At 38.9% G+C, this 17,619-nt stretch overlaps 3 protein-coding genes across 4 annotated transcripts; 2 read left to right on the top strand and 1 right to left on the bottom strand.

The window, feature by feature from the left end:
* Nucleotides 1-1,178: 1,178 nt before the first annotated feature.
* Nucleotides 1,179-6,195, top strand: LOC137099758 (cytochrome P450 2K1-like). 2 transcript variants are annotated; one of them, XM_067476996.1, is made up of 9 exons: nucleotides 1,187-2,052; nucleotides 2,143-2,305; nucleotides 2,799-2,948; nucleotides 3,171-3,331; nucleotides 3,726-3,905; nucleotides 3,998-4,136; nucleotides 4,969-5,153; nucleotides 5,253-5,394; nucleotides 5,507-6,193. In XM_067476996.1, the coding sequence occupies exons 1-9, from the start codon at nucleotides 1,843-1,845 to the stop codon at nucleotides 5,695-5,697; spliced, it is 1,521 nt and encodes a 506-aa protein (XP_067333097.1). In that variant the 5' UTR covers nucleotides 1,187-1,842; the 3' UTR covers nucleotides 5,698-6,193. The 2 variants fall into 2 exon arrangements, with proteins under 2 accessions (XP_067333096.1, XP_067333097.1); XM_067476995.1 differs by having other exon boundaries at nucleotides 1,179-2,052; nucleotides 4,969-5,394; nucleotides 5,507-6,195.
* Nucleotides 6,196-7,166: 971 nt separating this feature from the next.
* On the top strand, nucleotides 7,167-13,719 carry LOC137099759 (cytochrome P450 2K1-like). The gene is made up of 9 exons (XM_067476997.1): nucleotides 7,167-7,606; nucleotides 9,091-9,253; nucleotides 9,329-9,478; nucleotides 10,546-10,706; nucleotides 11,826-12,005; nucleotides 12,086-12,227; nucleotides 12,342-12,526; nucleotides 12,619-12,760; nucleotides 12,848-13,719. Exons 1-9 carry the CDS (start codon nucleotides 7,412-7,414, stop codon nucleotides 13,033-13,035), a joined length of 1,506 nt encoding a protein of 501 aa, XP_067333098.1. The 5' UTR covers nucleotides 7,167-7,411; the 3' UTR covers nucleotides 13,036-13,719.
* Nucleotides 13,720-14,197: 478 nt separating this feature from the next.
* On the bottom strand, nucleotides 14,198-17,618 carry LOC137099756 (uncharacterized). Its single transcript, XM_067476994.1, has 4 exons — nucleotides 17,430-17,618; nucleotides 15,907-16,560; nucleotides 15,644-15,757; nucleotides 14,198-15,536 (listed from the first exon to the last, which is right to left on the bottom strand). Exons 2-4 carry the CDS (start codon nucleotides 16,525-16,527, stop codon nucleotides 14,580-14,582), a joined length of 1,692 nt encoding a protein of 563 aa, XP_067333095.1. The 5' UTR covers nucleotides 16,528-16,560; nucleotides 17,430-17,618; the 3' UTR covers nucleotides 14,198-14,579.
* Between the last annotated feature and the right edge of the window lies 1 nt (nucleotide 17,619).

Raw genomic sequence — 17,619 nt, 5'->3', positions numbered from 1 at the left:
TAAAGGTTCACCAATACAATGGGAAATGAAGGTGAGGTGGATCCTACAGCAACACATAGACAACACCAAAGGAAACACCACAGTGCAGAAGAATAGTAGCGTACATATTAAACTATGTTAAGTTATGTCCTGGTTGGACCACTCAGCGGCCAACATTCCTGAGTAATTTAAACTAGTTCTTCTTAACCTGAATGTCAAATATCCCTATGCACAGTGGGGAAAAAAACAAAAACCTTTTTTTTATTGAGGCCATTACCTTGAATCAGAGAGGCTGTTACGTAAAAATTGTTTTTTAAAATGTACCTGTCTATTATAGAGCTCAGGTGCCTGCCAAATTGTAGGATTAAGTCCCGGGCAGATACGTCTTTGTGTTTGCGCTATCAACTCTGCCACAGATTTAAACCATGTCTTACATGTGTAAATACAGACAATAAATGCAGGGAGATTATTTTTGTAAATGTAGACCTGCAAGGGCATTCCAGGTGGTGTTCATGTGAGAGTAAACAGCACCATCCTATTGCTGTTAGCACATCACCTCACAGAAGTTGCTGTATATTCTCAGGATCCATCATTCATTTGTCAAACTTTACCTATGCTGTCATACACTTAGCTCCAGCTACTCAAGCTACTCTGGTGAATTCAATTGGGTTCTTGTTCACTTAAAAAGTAATTATGAACTCTAAGAAGAGCCCTTGTGGTTTCATATGTATTATATTTCACACTTACTGGGGTCACTGTGTTCCAGTGAACATGCCTGACTAAAGGAAAAGAAAACGTTTCTAGATAAGACAAGGCTGTTATTACAGAGGAATAATCTCTAGACTACATTTAGTACACTCCAGTTGTTCAGCTCATGTGAACCAGTGATTCGGTTTTTGCTGTCAAACATGTTAAAGCAACAGTGTGTTATCACATGGATGTCTAGTCATGTAGAAAGAAATCCTGGAATTTCTGAAAGATTGTTTTGCAGGAATTATTTTTAAATGCTGCCGCTGTTGCAGTAAAAAAAAGAAGCTGTCAACTTCGAATCAAGTTGCATACCAGTGTGTGTGTGTGTGTGTGTGTGTGTGTGTGTGTGTGTGTGTGTGTGTGTGTGTGTGTGTGTGTGTGTGTGTGTGTGTGTGTGTGTGTGCTTTCGTAAGAGAGAGTGAACGTCCTGGTTTGCCTGCCCAGAGGTGTAGATTGATGGGCCAGTAACTGCAAGGCACATTCTTGACTAGTTTAGACCAGAGTTACGAGCCACAGGTTAAACATAATTAACAACATAATTAAAGAGGAAAGGGGAAAAACAAACGTTTCCAAGAAAGTACTAGCTTATTTATTTTAGGCTTGCATTTCTTTTCCTATGAAATATTTTAGGTTTAATCTCATTAGAATGAGATTAAAATTAAAGCCACTGTGCCTGGTTTTAAAATTATTGAAAACCAAAGCAAAGTATTCTTTGGTTGAATACCTCAAAAGCAGCTGTAATGAAATGTGCATGCAAATAACTATTGCATTAACAGAGCTAAAAAAAAACAAAACCATAAACTATATGAGCATCCTGGGCCTTGAAGAGAGTTGTTGCACTTTGTAGCAGTCTGCACAAAAACAGTTTCTGACCTGCAATAAAGGTCACATTCAGTAGGTCTTTACCCAGTTTCAGTAGCTGCCAAACTATATGCTTAGACCCTGGTCAAACAAGTCCTTGTCTGATCTGTAAACTAGGCCACACCTACATGATACTCTGAAGGGCGGGTAAAAGATCTGCGACCCTATAGCTGTATGGTAATCATGTGAGGATAAACAGTGCTGCCTGTTAGTAGCTTGGTCAGTCAGAGAAAAACAGCAAGAACAGCACTAATGGCTCTTTTGCATGATTTTGTTTTATTCCTCGTCTGCACTCCCACCTCTCTACTGGGGGCTGTTGCTTTCTTGCTTGTCCTTTATTACATATCCGGTGGTTTCTCCTCTGGAAAAATGAGGCAGGAGCCTCCTGGGCCCAGGCCTTTACCCCTGCTTGGCAACATATTACAGCTTGATCTCCAGAGACCCTATAGAACTCTTTGTGAGGTGAGTTTTACACTTCAAAATCAATTTTGTTGTGCAACATGTGTCCTTTTCACTTACACATTTATTGCAATAACTTTTTCATTCGTTCAGCTTTCAAAGAAATATGGATCTGTATTTACGGTTTACTTTGGATCCAAGAAAGTGGTGGTCCTGGCGGGATACAAGACTGTTAAAGAGGCTCTGGTCGAGTATGCAGAAGAGTTTGGAGAACGAGATATCCTCCCTATATTTTATGACGTTAATCATGGTCATGGTATGATCTTCCTTTACCACACCTAAATCTAGTTTATGTATAATATTATTTGTCTTTAGTTTGATGTCATATTGTTTGTATTATTTGTTCCAGTGTTTAACATGTAATATAAAATAATGTCTAATGAGTATTAGATGTCAGATATGGTATATACTGTATAGTATGTTGTAGTATATACTGTACAGTGGCTGCAGAAAATATTTTTTCACATAAAATTTTCATACAATTTTGCATTCAATATCCCATAAAAATTAAATACATATCTTTTGCAGGGTAATAAAAGTCTAAAGCTGTATTTTCTCATTTACAAAAGTATTTGAAATGTTAATTTAGTACATTGTAAGCCCCTTTGTCTGAGCCAGTTTGTCCAGGTTTTCCTGCAAATCCTTTCCAGTGCTTCCCAACTGGTTGGGAAAGAGTCTGAATACTTTCTGAAGTTTAAATACACGTACTAATCCAAATGTATTTTTAACTTTAATGCAATATTTTACAGGAATTCTGTTCGCCAATGGAGAATCGTGGAAAGAGTTGAGACGTTTTTCTCTCACCACCCTAAGAGACTTTGGGATGGGTAAAAGAGTAGCTGAGGAGAAGATCTTAGAGGAATGTCAACACCTGATCCAACTGTTTGATAAACACAAAGGCATGGAGTAAATTTAAAACATTAAAGAGGTTTTTCGAAACACAAAACTAACATCGCACATTTTAGAGTTTTGTTTTGTAAGCTAGTGTAAGTCATAGTTAGTTTGGTTTTAATAGTGTAGGACTGTACTTTTTGTACAGTGCATAGTGACAAAGTGCAGCAGTGGTTACATTTGTTCCTGTTCAGTTCTGTCTTAATTTAGTTTTGAATTTGTTTTTACAGGGAAACCATTTAATCCAAAACATTCAGTGAATTATGCAACATCCAATATCATCTCCTCCATTGTATATGGAAGCAGATTCGAATACGACGACCCTCAATTCCAAAGTTTGGTCAGACAAAGCAATGAGAACCTGCATGTTATAGGTTCTGCATCAGTCCAGGTAAGCCTACAGGTTTTTTATTTTTTTATTTTTGGATGTTTTCAAGAGAATTTACACAAGCTAGTTTAACTGAGCAACTATAACACAGGGTCAGCAAAAACGATATGTGCATGCATTAAGCAGTGAGATTTTGTTATAGCTATGGGAATTAAGTGTTTAAAACTATGTCTAAATGCTGAATGGACACAAGTAACCCTTAATGGAATGAGCTCTATCCATTTTATTTTTTGTGTATTATGAGCTTTTATACTCCTGTAACACATAAAGCTAATCTCGCTGGTTAATGAGTTAAAGCTTTCTTCTTTGTTTACATTTGCACGCAGTCTTTATTCCTTAAATGTAGGTAAAGCGCACATTGTCTATAATTCTTGTTGTTTTTACTGTTGTTTCACAGCTTTACAACATGTTTCCCAGGCTGTTTGGCTGGATAAAAAACCGGCAGGTGGTACTAAAAAATACTGAGTCGAATAGGATGAACAGCAGAAGTTTAATTGAGAATCTGAAAGAGACACTGAATCCTCACATCTGCAGAGGACTGGTTGACTGTTTTCTGAATCGGAAACAGAAAGCTGAGGTAAGAAAAGATCTGTTGCATTTTCAGCAAAACAAATCATTAAGTAATGTTTAATTTTGTGTTTTGATATATGCTGATGTTTTTTTTTTTAGGACTCACATACCAACTCTCACTACACTGAGACAAATCTGGTTTTGACAGTCTCCAACCTGTTTGTTGCTGGTACTGATACCACATCAGCTACACTGAGATGGGCTTTGCTGCTAATGGCCAAATACCCACACATACAGGGTAAGAGCAGGGATAATGCATTCCTCATCGTTGTGCAATTGTGTGTTTACCTCTGCTTGCACTGAAATGCCTGACAAACACAAGGACCAAAGGAATGTTTGCACTAAGGTACTCACATACTGCAAACAGGGCTCAGTACCACTAACTGAAAACCACCTGATAACACATATACTGTATACTATACATTTAAACTATCTCATAGCTACAGTTTGCTGTGGGCCTCTCAGTATGTTTACAGACCCATGTAAATGGTGCATTAGTGGTGAGCCTGGTGTGTAATCCTGAGCCTACAGATGAATGCCAATTGCATACTTCTTCTTAGTAGCTGTGTATGTGCAGAGACAGATGTGCATAAGCGTAGCTTAGGAGTTTAAAGGTCAGCCATCATTTCTGTAGCATCCCTGGAGGTAGATTATTAACTTTTAACTATGCGCTAATGCATGTCGCAACTCATTGCTTAGCATTTTTGCTGCCATTGGTCACCTATGGGTGAATTGCATTTGCTTTGGTGAACCAAAGTCAAAGACTGTGACTAAAGTCACTATAGTCAAAGATCAACGGCTTTCGGGTTGGCCCTTCAGGGGTCGACACCGCCGAACATGTTTTGAGTTTTTATGCCGTATACCCTTCCTGCTTCAACCCTCCCATTGTTTCAGGGCTTAGCCTGGCACCAAGTTGGCCCTTGGTGGCTGGACGGGGCCACATCTGGTGCGGTGGGATTCAAATCCGTGGCTTTCTGCATCCCAAACCAATGCTTTAGTACCGAGCTAGCATGCCCCCTTGACTATGACTAAAGTAGCAAAGACAAATAATAATGTCTTATTTTCTGCAGATCAAGTCCAGGAGGAGCTGGGCAGGGTGATAGGAAGTCGTCAGGTCCGGGTTGATGACCGGAAACACCTGCATTTCACTGATGCTGTGATTCATGAAACACAGAGACTGGCTAGTATCATCCCTATGTCTATCCCTCACCAAACCAGCCAAGATGTTACCTTCCAGGGCTATTTTATCAAGAAGGTCAGTTACTTGTATATGTCAAAATTTATCTGGGTAATTTTTGTTGGTTCATCGACTTCTAAAGACCCGAAGCTACTTCTACTCTTGTTGTGCCTACAGGGGACTTCAGTGTTTCCCCTTCTTATGTCTGTGCTGTATGATGAGAGTGAATGGGAGAGCCCACACACTTTTAACCCTTCACATTTCCTGGATAAGGAGGGTAAATTCTTTCGGAGAGATGCCTTCATGCCCTTTTCTGCAGGTAAAACTCTTTTTTGTTCTGTATATATTTAAGGTAATCCACACTTTAACAGCCATATTCTAATTTCATACTCAATTTTCATACTTCAATTTCCATACTCTTCGCTGTGCAGGTCGCCGGGTTTGTCTTGGAGAGAGTCTGGCAAAAATGGAGCTCTTCCTTTTCTTCACCTCCCTCCTCCAGCACTTCCGCTTCACTCCTCCACCTGGAGTCACAGAGGATGAACTGGACCTGACACCAGCTGTGGGCTTCACCCTCTGCCCTTTGCCGCAGAAGCTGTGTGCTGTCAGTCGCCAGGGATGAAGAGAGCAGGAGCATGGCCTTTTAAATGCCTTTCGCACAAATACATTCTACTCAAGTCATACAGGGCAGATGCTTTTTTTTAACTGAGATCCTGGAGAAGTCTACAAATGCACATTGTCAAATAATTGACATATATTTACACACTTGTTCCAAACATTTAAAAATTAGTTATTGAGCTATTTAAATATATATCAATAATTTAATGTTTCATATATCAGTTATGTCACTAAGTCGTGTTAAACGTATTGCTAAATAAATGTAAAAGATTATCAAATTAAAATCAATTATGCCACAAACACTTTTGCATGTGCTTGTACCTATTTTTCAGTAGGAGAATGTCACAATTTACTGTATATTTCTGCTTCTTGTGCAATATGAATATTTTAAATAACTGTTGTGTTTTGGTTTTGTGGACTGTATTAGTCAGGAATAACATTTATTTACAAAAACATTTGAAGCTGCCTCTTCAGTATCTCTTCTTATATTTGTAATACTATTCTTTTCCTGTTGTTGTATTTTTTCATTCTAGTAAAACATTTACTAAATTTAAGAAAATTACCTTTTCTTTTGTGGTTTCTGCTGAAAAAAACAAAAGGCTATTCACGATAAAAAGAATTGCATGAAGGTAAATTTTTTACTTTTTACTTTAGCTTTTGTCACTTTGCATTATGCATGATGATATGCATGATGGACGCTGTGGTTAGATTTGCCATTGCTCAAAATTCATAATTTCAACCATGTATAAGCTGTGAACTGTGCAGTCTATCTCAGGGCTTGGCCAAATTATTAGGGAAGAATAAAACTGCAAATAAATAACTGAGATCCTGGAGAAGTCTACAAATGCACATTGTCAAATAATTGATATATATTTACACACTTGTTCCAAACATTTAAAAATTAGTTCTTGAGCCATCAATAAATTAATGTTAATTAATTAATGTTAAGTTGTGTTACACGTATTGCTAAATAAATGTAAAAGATCATCAAATTAAAATCAATTATGCCACAAACACTTTTGCATTTAGAACACGGGTATATATTGGGCAATACACGTTTGTATACATTAGAAAAACACACATGTTTGAATAACTATTATATATTGTAAAAAACTATTATATGAACTTTATTAGGTGCTAGTAACAGGGTGGACCCCCTGTTGCCTTTAGGGCTGCTTTAATTCTTTGTTGCATTCAAGAAGGTGCTGAAAACTTTGGGATTGAGATTTTAGTCAATATTGACACGAGAGCATCACGCAGTTACTGCAGATTGTCCAAATTCAATATGCATATTCAATTTGTATTACTTTTATACATATATTTGTGAGTTCATGTGCAAATATTTGCTTGCGGGACTCTGAGAACTGTTGATTTTAGAGATTGGATTTAAAAGACAAGTTGGGGTGTGGTGTCGACGCACGTGGTTTCATGCCACGTTCTGTTGAGTTTTTAATGTCCTAATAAACCGCGGAAGCGGAACTTTGGAAAGGTTGTGTGTTTTTACAGTTGGATTATTTTAGACCGACAGGCAGAAGCAAACCTGCCTTCATCGTAGGTGGAGCATTTCTAAAAGGAGGGCTTATGGTTCCATCCAGGGGGAGGCTACTACAAGCCTGATCCGATTGTTAACAGAACAAAACCCGAATAAACTGGTCGTGATAACTTAGCAGGTTTCCCTTCAGTTCACTGAGAAGCTGTTTGTGAGCAGCTTTAAGATCATGTTGGACGTTCTTTTCCAGTCTACTTTCACCTGCATGTTGTGTGCTGTCGGGATCCTGCTGGTCCTCCAGCTTCTTTACTCCAGCTTCACCTCTCAAGGCAAATGGAAGGAGCCTCCAGGACCCCGACCTCTTCAGCTGCTGGGCAATCTGCTTCAGCTAGACCTCAGGAGACTCGACAGAAGTCTTTTTGATGTGAGAAATGTTTTTGAAATCTTTGAAATGCAATTCATAATTAGACATATTACTTGCATTCTGTCTCTATTTTTCTCTAGAGGAGACATTCACAACTGTACAATGTAATATTATCCAATACAGCATGAATGTCATGACATGTCATAAATTTTACTTTTACAAGGTTATTTTTCTAAGTATTTAAGTTGAAACTGTCAGAAAACTGATAATTTTACTATGTTTCTTCTACACTGGAGCCGATGGAAGCAAAATTTTTCTTGACGTCTGTTCAGTAATTTGAAACTGTTGTTAGTTGTTCTCTCTTAGTTCTCTGCCCTTGTGAATGCAATTTTGTAAATTTCTGCTATTACATTTTCACTTATACTTATATAACACTTATATTTAATTAGTATTTTAAATCTTTTTTGAATTAACAAAAACGTTTCCTGTTTCTAACGATGGTTACTTATTGTAACCCAAGCATCTGACTAGCAGAATGAAACAATACCCACCTGAAGCAGCATTGTCCACGCCCGCAGGTGAGTGGGCCAAATGCCCCCACAAGAAATGCAGGTTAATTATATTTATTCAACTCATTCGTTTTAACTAAATAAGCTGGCCAAAACATTAGAACCACCTCTTAATGCACTAAGACTAAGAGTAAGACTAAGTAAGACTCCACTACCACTACTTTGACCTCAATAATAAACAGAGTAGAATTATCACCTTTCTGACAGTTCTAACCTAAAAACTGCATTCAGGTCAGAGCCACTGAATTGGATTGCATTAAATTGCACATGTGGTCTTAATGTTATGCCTAATAAGTGTATATTAGCTGAATGATGTAGATAAGGCTTATAATGCATTCATAAATATAGTGGGCAATATACAAAATTTGCCCGATAGTTAAATAAAATAAACAACAAATTGTGAATAAACTTTGGATTTCAGTTGATTTACAGTTATAAATGAAAAATGTTATACAAGGAATTTCTAGAAGAACTGAGGATTCTGAAAATAAAAAAAATAAAAAAATTAAAAATAATAAATGACATTATACAGAAACAAAGGTCCAAAGGTTATCCAAATTACTTCACAACTGAAGAAGCAAAAAACTACTAATGTTATAAATGATATAGCAGAAGAATTCAATGACCTTTTTTGTAAACACAGGCCCTTGGCAAACAAAACGAAGCAGGACAATGATGAACAGAAATGAACATTCAGTGTTTCCAACTGAAAACATCCAAGGATTGTAATGGAGTCGATATGAACTTGATTAAATGATGTGGGAGGAGTGTGTACATTTAAAAAAACAAAAATTGAGTAACAACGTTAAGATGCGTTTCATATATATGAGTTAATTTGTGGAATAAGCTCAGTGATGACTCGATTGCTTTAGATTGTATAGTTGTACCTAATCAAGTGACCAGTGAGTGTATGTTTCCAGTCAGTGAATTCATTCATTTTTCTGCAAGTCCCACTTTTACCTGCTTCTCTTTTAGCTGTCCAAAAAATATGGGCCAGTGTTCACAGTCTACTTTGGATTTAAGAAGGTGGTGGTGCTGGCTGGATACAGGACAGTCAAACAGGCTCTGTTGTATCATGCAGAAGAATTTGGAGACAGAGAGGTTACTCCATTATTTAATGACTTCAACAAAGGACATGGTAAGATAATGTTTCAGATGCATTCAAAGAGCCAAGTTTTGTTCCTGCTAAAGTAAGTCAACCACTTTTTGCTAGGCATACTGTTTACCAACGGTGACACATGGCAAGAAATGAGGCGATTTGCTCTGACTACACTGAGAGATTTTGGGATGGGCAAAAGGTTAAGTGAGGAGAAAATCATTGAGGAATGTCACTACCTGATTGAAGAATTTGAACAACATAAAGGTAATGTTATCTCTTCTAAAACAGTGCATGATTTTGCACACTGGGCTACAATTGAAACAAACACACAAACAGAAACATATGGTCGAATAACTATAGATAATGCTTAACTAGTTAAACTTAGGGCAGCATGGTGACATGCAAAGTGTGAATGTGAGTGGTTGTCTGGGTATGTATGTCCCTCTGTGTTAGCCACAGGACAGACTGGTGACCTGTCCAGGGTGTATCTGTGACCCATATGACAGCTGGGATAGACTCCAGCCCCCCTGCGACCACAACTTGTAGTGAAACAAATTACAACCCATTTTCTCTTGCTAAAGGAGGCTCTAGACAGGTGGGACAAACAAATAGTAAGTGCAGGATCTGAAACAGAGGGCAACTTGATAAAAGCAAGTGCACAACATAACAAAATAAAAGCATGGCTAGAAAATCATTAGTATTATATATTATACTTTTATATAGTATTATGCTATAGAATATGCAAACTGCAATAATACAGCTTTATTTACTACCTTCATTGGGGTATTCGTAATAAATGTCATTAGGTACTTGTCATAGTTAGCAGCAGGGATTAGGCAATCAACACAAATTGTGGTCATACAGGTTAAGCCACTGTGGAGAGGGCAGAAGCGAAGGTGTGATCACAATGAAAAAGCCCTCTCTTTGTATTTTGTTTTCTCCCAACCTCTGCCTCTCACTCCCTGTGTGTGTATATGCTGATTCTGGCTAGTGGTTGCCTAATGAGAGAGCCACAAGGCAAGATATGCAACTTTATGTGTTTTGATGAGATTTTACCACCACCTTTAACCATTCTGTTTAATGAACATTTTTTCTGAACACAGAAAGACACAAATTAATGGATAGAAGATACATTTAATTGTTTCTTAGGTGAAATTTGATGAGCCAACAATACAAACTCTTCTAAAAATAACAATAAAAAAAATTAAAATAATTTGTTCAGCGAGGGCTCTACTTACCTGTTGGAGTCAAATTATTTTCAGTGTGAAGCATCTCTTCAACAGTTTACACTTTCTGTTTTTAATTCTTGTAATAATTCTGTTTGTCTTCAGGTAAAGCCTTCAACAGCTCCCAGACAATTAAGTATGCATCTTCAAATATTTTACATGCTATCATGTTTGGAAAGCGGTTTGGATACAAAGACCCTGTCCTAAGAGCCATTGTGGACCGAGACGATCACACCATCCATTTGAGTGGATCACCCTCCATTATGGTAATACAAACCACATTCATATAGTTATTAGGGAATTTGTTAACTTATGGCTTTAAGAAATTGATACTTGTGAAGAAATCAAGTATATTTTGCTGTATTAGTCCACAAAAAGTTTGCCAGACTGTGAGTAGGTCAATTCAATTCAATTCAATTCAACTTTATTTATATAGCCCCAATTCACAACAAAGTCATCTCAAGGCACTTTACATAGTAAAGTCCAGACTACACAAGTATGTAGAGGCAACCCAACAAATCCCCCTTGAGCAAGCCCTAGGCAACAGTGGAGAGGAAAAACTCCCTTTAACGGATCAAACCTCCAGCAGAACCAGGCTCAGGGTGGGCGGCCATCTGCCTTGACCAGTTGGGGTGAGTGGAAATTTAAGGGAGAAAAGAAAAGAGCAACAAAAAGCAACAACAAAACAATATACAGGTTGGTAGGACGAGTAGCTGCACATTGGAAAGACACAAGTCTAAAGCCAAGGGCACCTGCAGGAAGGGACAGAGAGAGGGAGACAGAGGGGGAGAAGCACAACTACAGGAGAGAGAAGACACAAAATTAATAGCATGCAGTGGAAATATGATTTCTGTTGCCAATTCCAGTCAGCACTCTTCGCGCAGCATTTTAGATTAATTGAAGGCTTTTTATAAAGTAATTGTAATTGTCCAGGATGCTTCTAATTTTAGCAATGTTCCGTAGGTGGAAGAAGGCTGTTCTATTGATTTGTCTTATATGTGAGGTAAATGCCAAATCCTGGTTAAAAATAACTCCAAGGTTCCTCACCGCAGAACTGGAGGCCAAAGTTATGCCATCTAAAGTAATTATATTGTTAGACAGCATATTTCTCATCTTTTTAGGCCCAAATAGAATAATTTCACTTTTGTCTGAATTTAGAAGTAGGAAATTGTAGGACATCCAGGCCTTTATGTCTTTTAGGCATGCTTCAAGTTTGACTATCAGCAATTAGACTGATTCAATTGCTACTGTACCAACAGTTATGTAGATTAACAGACTATTAGTACATCAACTTAATATTATTATCGATGCTTTGATCTGTAAGTAGCACCATGTTGTAGCTGGTTACTTATTTTTACAGTTGTCTTTATTGTGTGCTGTTACAGTTATATAATCTGTTTCCTTGGCTGGGCCCTTTTATTTCAAACTGGAGGAAGTTGATGGAAAATGTGGAGGCCAACAAGTTGGAGATAATAAGCAAAGTAGAGGATCTGAAAAACACTCTGAACACTGATTCATGCAGATGCTTTGTTGATGCTTTCCTGCACCGTAAGCAAAGCCTGGAGGTGAGCTATCAGACTCCAGAGTACACTACCCAACCCAAGGCTGCTGGGTTAACAATCAAGTCAAATCCTTCTTTTTCTAGGACTCAAAAACCAAGAACTCACATTACACTGATGACAACCTGGTCTACAGTGTGATGAATTTGCTTGCAGCTGGAACTGACACCACGGGAACTACAGTTCAGTGGTGTCTACTTTTCATGGCTAAGTACCCTCATATTCAAGGTGCACAGTCACACTTACATCATGCTCATGTAAGCGTCCGGCCCTCTGACGAAATCTGGGTTAAAGTTGCTGCAATTATTTATCAGGTTGAATTCCTGTGTCATGTGCATCCAGATCAGGTCCAAGAGGAGCTTGACAGGGTGGTTGGAAGTCGTCAGGTCCAAGTAGAGGACAGGAAGAACCTGCCTTACACTGATGCTGTCATCCATGAGTCACAGAGACTCGCCAACATTGCGCCTATGGCCATTCCTCACAAAACCAGTCAAGATGTCACCTTCCAGGGCTACTTTATCAAAAAGGTCAGAGCACTGCTGGGTATGTTCTTTGCTGTAAACTATTTGTTCTAAAATTGAATATGTTATATTCCAGTTTCTTCTTTTTTTACGTACAGGGGACTACAGTTTTTCCTCTTCTTACTTCTGTGCTGTATGACGAGAGCGAATGGGAGAACCCACAGACTTTTAACCCTTCTCACTTCCTGGATAAAAACGGTAAATTCATCCGGAGGGAGGCCTTCATGCCCTTTTCTGCAGGTAAAACAACTTTGTTAAGCCTTTTGTTGTTTTACCTTAGAGGTATTACTCTTGCACATACACAATCCAGCTTATTATCTCCTTAAGGTCGCCGTGTGTGTCTCGGAGAGAGTCTGGCCAGAATGGAGCTTTTCCTCTTCTTCACCTCGCTCCTCCAGCGCTTTTGCTTCACTCCTGCGCCTGGAGTCACAGAGGACGAACTGGACCTGACGCCCATCGTGGGCTTCACCCTCACACCTTCACCTCATCCACTGTGTGCTGTCAGTCGCCAATGAGGAAGAGAATTGAGAATTATTGATTATTGTGTTTTATTAGAACTGAAGACACACCCAAAGTAGGGGGATGTTGTGTAAGAATGCTGTGTAGGTTAATGCTTCACCAATTGCCAGCAACTGGCTATAAAGCAAATGCACATTATGCTAAGTGCTGAAGCAATGTCAATTATGGATATTTGGTATGTCATAACCAGGCTAACTCAATTTGTTTGTGAAATAGAAATGTTGACTGAAATGGATATTGCAGACATTCATTTGATGTGAGAAATCAGATGATTTTACAGTAACAATAAATTTCATGTCAAGAAAAAAAAGGTAGAAAAAAAGTTTTTGACAGACTGGCTCTGACTGAATGGTTGAAATGAACAGGCTGCCTTGTTCTGCTCTGAGTAAAATTGCTTTTTGATGCACTTTATTATTAATGTATCAGTTACAGGTCAAGATTTTCGAACATGGTCAGTGTCATCTTTGTTTACTGACATGTTGTTAAAGTGGGGGCCACTCTCTTATTTAGAATTTTCATTAGGTGTAAATAACATTTGGTATCCTAGACATTTGGCCCAAACGTGAGGACTTTTCTAACACTTTATTTCATAATCATGGTATCAAGTCTGTTTCAGTCAAGCTTATATTCATATTAACATCTCATCTGCTTATAATAAAAATAAATACTGTAGGAAAATGTTGCATGTTTATTTCATTTCACTATCTACACAAAGAGTTAGAGAGCTGCTCTTCTGCCACCCTCTGGAAATACTTTTTATTGTGTTATAGGCGCAGACTTGTGTAGGGAAGAGTCTGTCTAGAGATGGAGGTGTTTTGTTCGATGTGACACCCTCTCTCTGTGCCATTAGCAGTGACTGACATTAACAGTGGTGAACAGACACTCCAACTGAGAGGTTTTACAATGTCTAGTCATTAAATATAAAGTATGGAAGATATAATTTGGTTCAGCTGACAGTTCTTGCATTTCATTCAAGTGGAGAATAGATAAACTGTAAGATTCAGTTATTAAGATTGAGCTGTACACTTTGCTGACTACACAGTTTTAGTTTATAAACACACACACACAAACACCAGTGGTAATTCTAGTTATTAAACTCTTTATGAGAAGCAACATATTTTTGCAGAAAATGTAATACAATGACACTGGAACTTCTGGTCCGAATCACAACCAGCTCTTTATTTTTTTATCAGTTATTATAGAGATATGAAAACTAACAGCTCATAAGGCCAGTTCTAGTGATAAAAAATACATTTATACAAACAAGAATGGTTTTGACAAAAATGACAAAATGTCTTCCTCTCAGTTCATTGCCTATGGTAAACACAAACAATGATCACAATTCTTTTACTTTTCCCTTTAGTCTATTGCTGTTTGTAATCTCTTAAAATGTACTTTGGAAATAAATAAATGTTTAAAATGCTACAGAACGGCAATTGTAAAAATGAATGTTTTACACATCTATCTTATACTAAAGTAACTTTACAAAGCACATCAAAGCCCTTATGGTCCCAAAACACCATATGGAATATGAAGTCCTCTATGGTCCTTCCACTTTGATAATATTGACCTGCTGACCCTGTGAAGAATGGTTAGTGTTCAACACAGGCTGGCTGGACACACTGCAGTCTTGGAGAGTCCTGGCTGAACAGCTGCTTGGGAAATCAGATGTTTTGTTCTCAGATCCTCTGAGAGTTTGAGAATGTAACTGGCTGTATGTTGACACATAGGATTGTGTGTAAGGTGGCATGAGTGGTTGATTGGATTGCTGTGAATATGCAGCTGCGTATGATTGTGTTTGAGGGGGGGTGTGAGTAAGTGGAAGGCTCTCTGCATTGCTACATGGTGGGAACCCATTCATGCTTGAAGGGCTCAGTACTGGCAGTTTAAAGGGCTCTACATTTTCTAAACTTTCTAAAGAGTTGTAGCTTGGCTGGGTTTGGCTGCAATCAGTGTACGTGCCTTGGCTAAAGTTGAAGGTGTCTTGGCTGAAGGAGGTAGATGCAGGAGCTGTTGGCAAAGCAGACGGTGACGGAGTTTTGTTGTGCTGTTGCTGAGCACTGCTACAACGTCCAAGATTGGAGGCAAGGCTCTGTAGAGTGCTGAGAATCTGCTTCTGAATGTGTGTCTGCTGTGTCTGCTCCCTCTCCAGGCGGCACTGCTGCTCTACAAGCATCTTCACTGCCAGGCCCAAGCTGCGCACCTCGGAGCCCAGGGTCTGAATCTGATCCTGCAGACCACCTCTCCCTCCCCCATCCTGCACCGCTTGCTGGGGGCTTGGGTTTCCCTCGCTATGAGTAGTTCCCTGGCCTCCAGGTGTTTGTAGTCGGATGACGGCACTCCCTGTGGCCGAGGAGGTTGAAGGTGCAGGTGGCCGGTTAGGAAGGCGTATGCCAACCCGAGGCAGAGGGTGCAGTGAGCGGACAGACAAACCCGGTCTCTGTGTTAGAAAACGCCTGGGGGCACTGCCTCCTCCAGGCTGAGTCTCCATAACAGTCTGTGCAACATTAAAAATAAAACTTAGATTAAATCTTAAATCAGTCAAGTCAAGATTTACGCTGTAGCAGAATGATGTTTAAAGTTTGATGTTTGATCCTTTCTCACCTTTTCAGCTGTAAGATCATAAGTTTCAGAAGGCTGAGGCATTGGATTTCTCAATGCGCCATCTTGGACACTTGAGTGATCCCTCCTCAACAATGATGCCACCTGGTGGAATGACTTTTGAAAGACAATTTATTCAAGGTGGAACTGAAATACTGAAATGTCATATGTTTTATTTGGCAAATTACACATGTTTTGATCTATGGTAAACAATAATTATATATCAAACAATTAAGATTGTGACAAATGAGAAGACGTATAGTTACTTTCATTCTGTGTGAAAGTGCTTTATCCAAAAGCCTCTTTCGAGCTGCCAACATTGAATTGGTTGCTGGAGAAGGTGTGACTCTCCTTCTTATGAATGTTCCAGAAGCTGATGAAGACACAGCGCCCGTCTCTGCCCTTGTTACTGTGGACTGTGGACCTCGTTGTTGGCTGTTCTGCGCAAGAGATGTGACACTTACAATCTGTATATCATTTTCTTCTTTATCTCCTTCATGTTGCTGTTCTGGCCTGCTTCCTGCATCTCCTGACCCAGATGGCTTTGCACTAGCCTCATGATTTATGGAAGCTTGTCTGGCAGCTGCTGTAAAGCCAGCATGATGAGATGCCTCCCGTAGTAGGTTCTGGAGATGGATGTTATTCCAACTTTCTCGCATTCCTCCAGTTCGAGCTTGCACATGTGCTGGTGTTAAGCTGCTTCCGACCTCCACAGGTCTGACCCTCCCCGGTGGCCTCCCTTGAAACTCCCGTAGGAACAAGTAGATAGCTTGGGCAGACACCTTGATGTTCTCCAGCTCTAGCACTGCTTTGATCTTACGGAAACTCAGACCAGCTTTCCGCAGCTCCACCACTTTGTGCTTGGCGGCATCATCCAGTCGACCCATTGTCTCTCACAGCAGAGCAACTCTGTAGGCTTGCTGCTTCAAAAGGGGGAAAAAATGACTGAGGGTATGCTAAAGGTTTTATTGGTACACACCATTAATTTGATTGGGTTCTTATAGTTCTGATTTGAGAGGTGAATATATAAGAATGATACCAAAAATCTCTTTGCATTTGTTATATTTGAATATCATTCTGCTTCTAGCTTAAAAACTCCTCCAGATGATGATGCCTGGTTGCTCATTCTAAGGGGGTTGAAGTCCAGATCAAGCTACTGCTCCAGAAGCAGATAATTTCATTTGGAGAGCTCACTATGTTTTTCAGCTAGAAGCATGGCAGAAGCCATACATGTAATCCCTATCTGCCAAACGGAACATGCTGTCAAACTGTAATAACGTTTTTTAGTTAAAAAAAAACAGGATGTGTCATAAATGTTCATATAAAGTAAAGAGGACACAGTCAATATCTTAGCCGATACTATTCAATAAAATGGACAATACCATGTTTAAATAATATGATTTTTTTTGTGGTCAAATATAAGGTGTGTACTGATACCCAAAACTTTGACCTCCACAACTTTTCATTTTTGTTTTACAGCATATTTTATTTAACAATTCGATAACAATGTGATGTGGTTACTGGTTATAACATCATGAGCTTATTTAAAAACTAGTTTGACAGTAAGTAATTTAAAACATTTAGAGTTATCGAACAAAATCCCCCTGTACTCAGTATCAACGTGTTTTAAATCCATTAGGTAAATGTACATTTTTAAATTGCAAAACAAACTGGTGTTTAAGAGTTTGTGGCTGGACTCCGTTGGTGCCTAATAGTTCATATGTAACTCACGCTAACGTTGTCGTTGGCTAGCAGCTAGCACAGTACGGTCTTAAACTAAAGCGCTCACCTTTTCGAAAAAATTCAGATCAATTGGTGTTTCTTGTTCGGTTAAATCATCACATGGGCCATGGTGAAGACCTTTGTGGTTTCATAGCGGTGATGTCTTACTACAGACACAATTTCACATTTTTGAGATTAACGTAAATAAACAAATTAGTTGCATGTGGCGCGTACGTGTATACGTAACTTCCGCTCTG

Source organism: Channa argus, chromosome 15 (genome assembly GCF_033026475.1).
Source record: "Channa argus isolate prfri chromosome 15, Channa argus male v1.0, whole genome shotgun sequence".
NCBI classification, from domain to species: Eukaryota; Metazoa; Chordata; class Actinopteri; order Anabantiformes; family Channidae; genus Channa; species Channa argus.
Note: the sequence above shows the minus strand (reverse complement) of the source record. Positions and strands in the feature narration are given on the sequence as shown.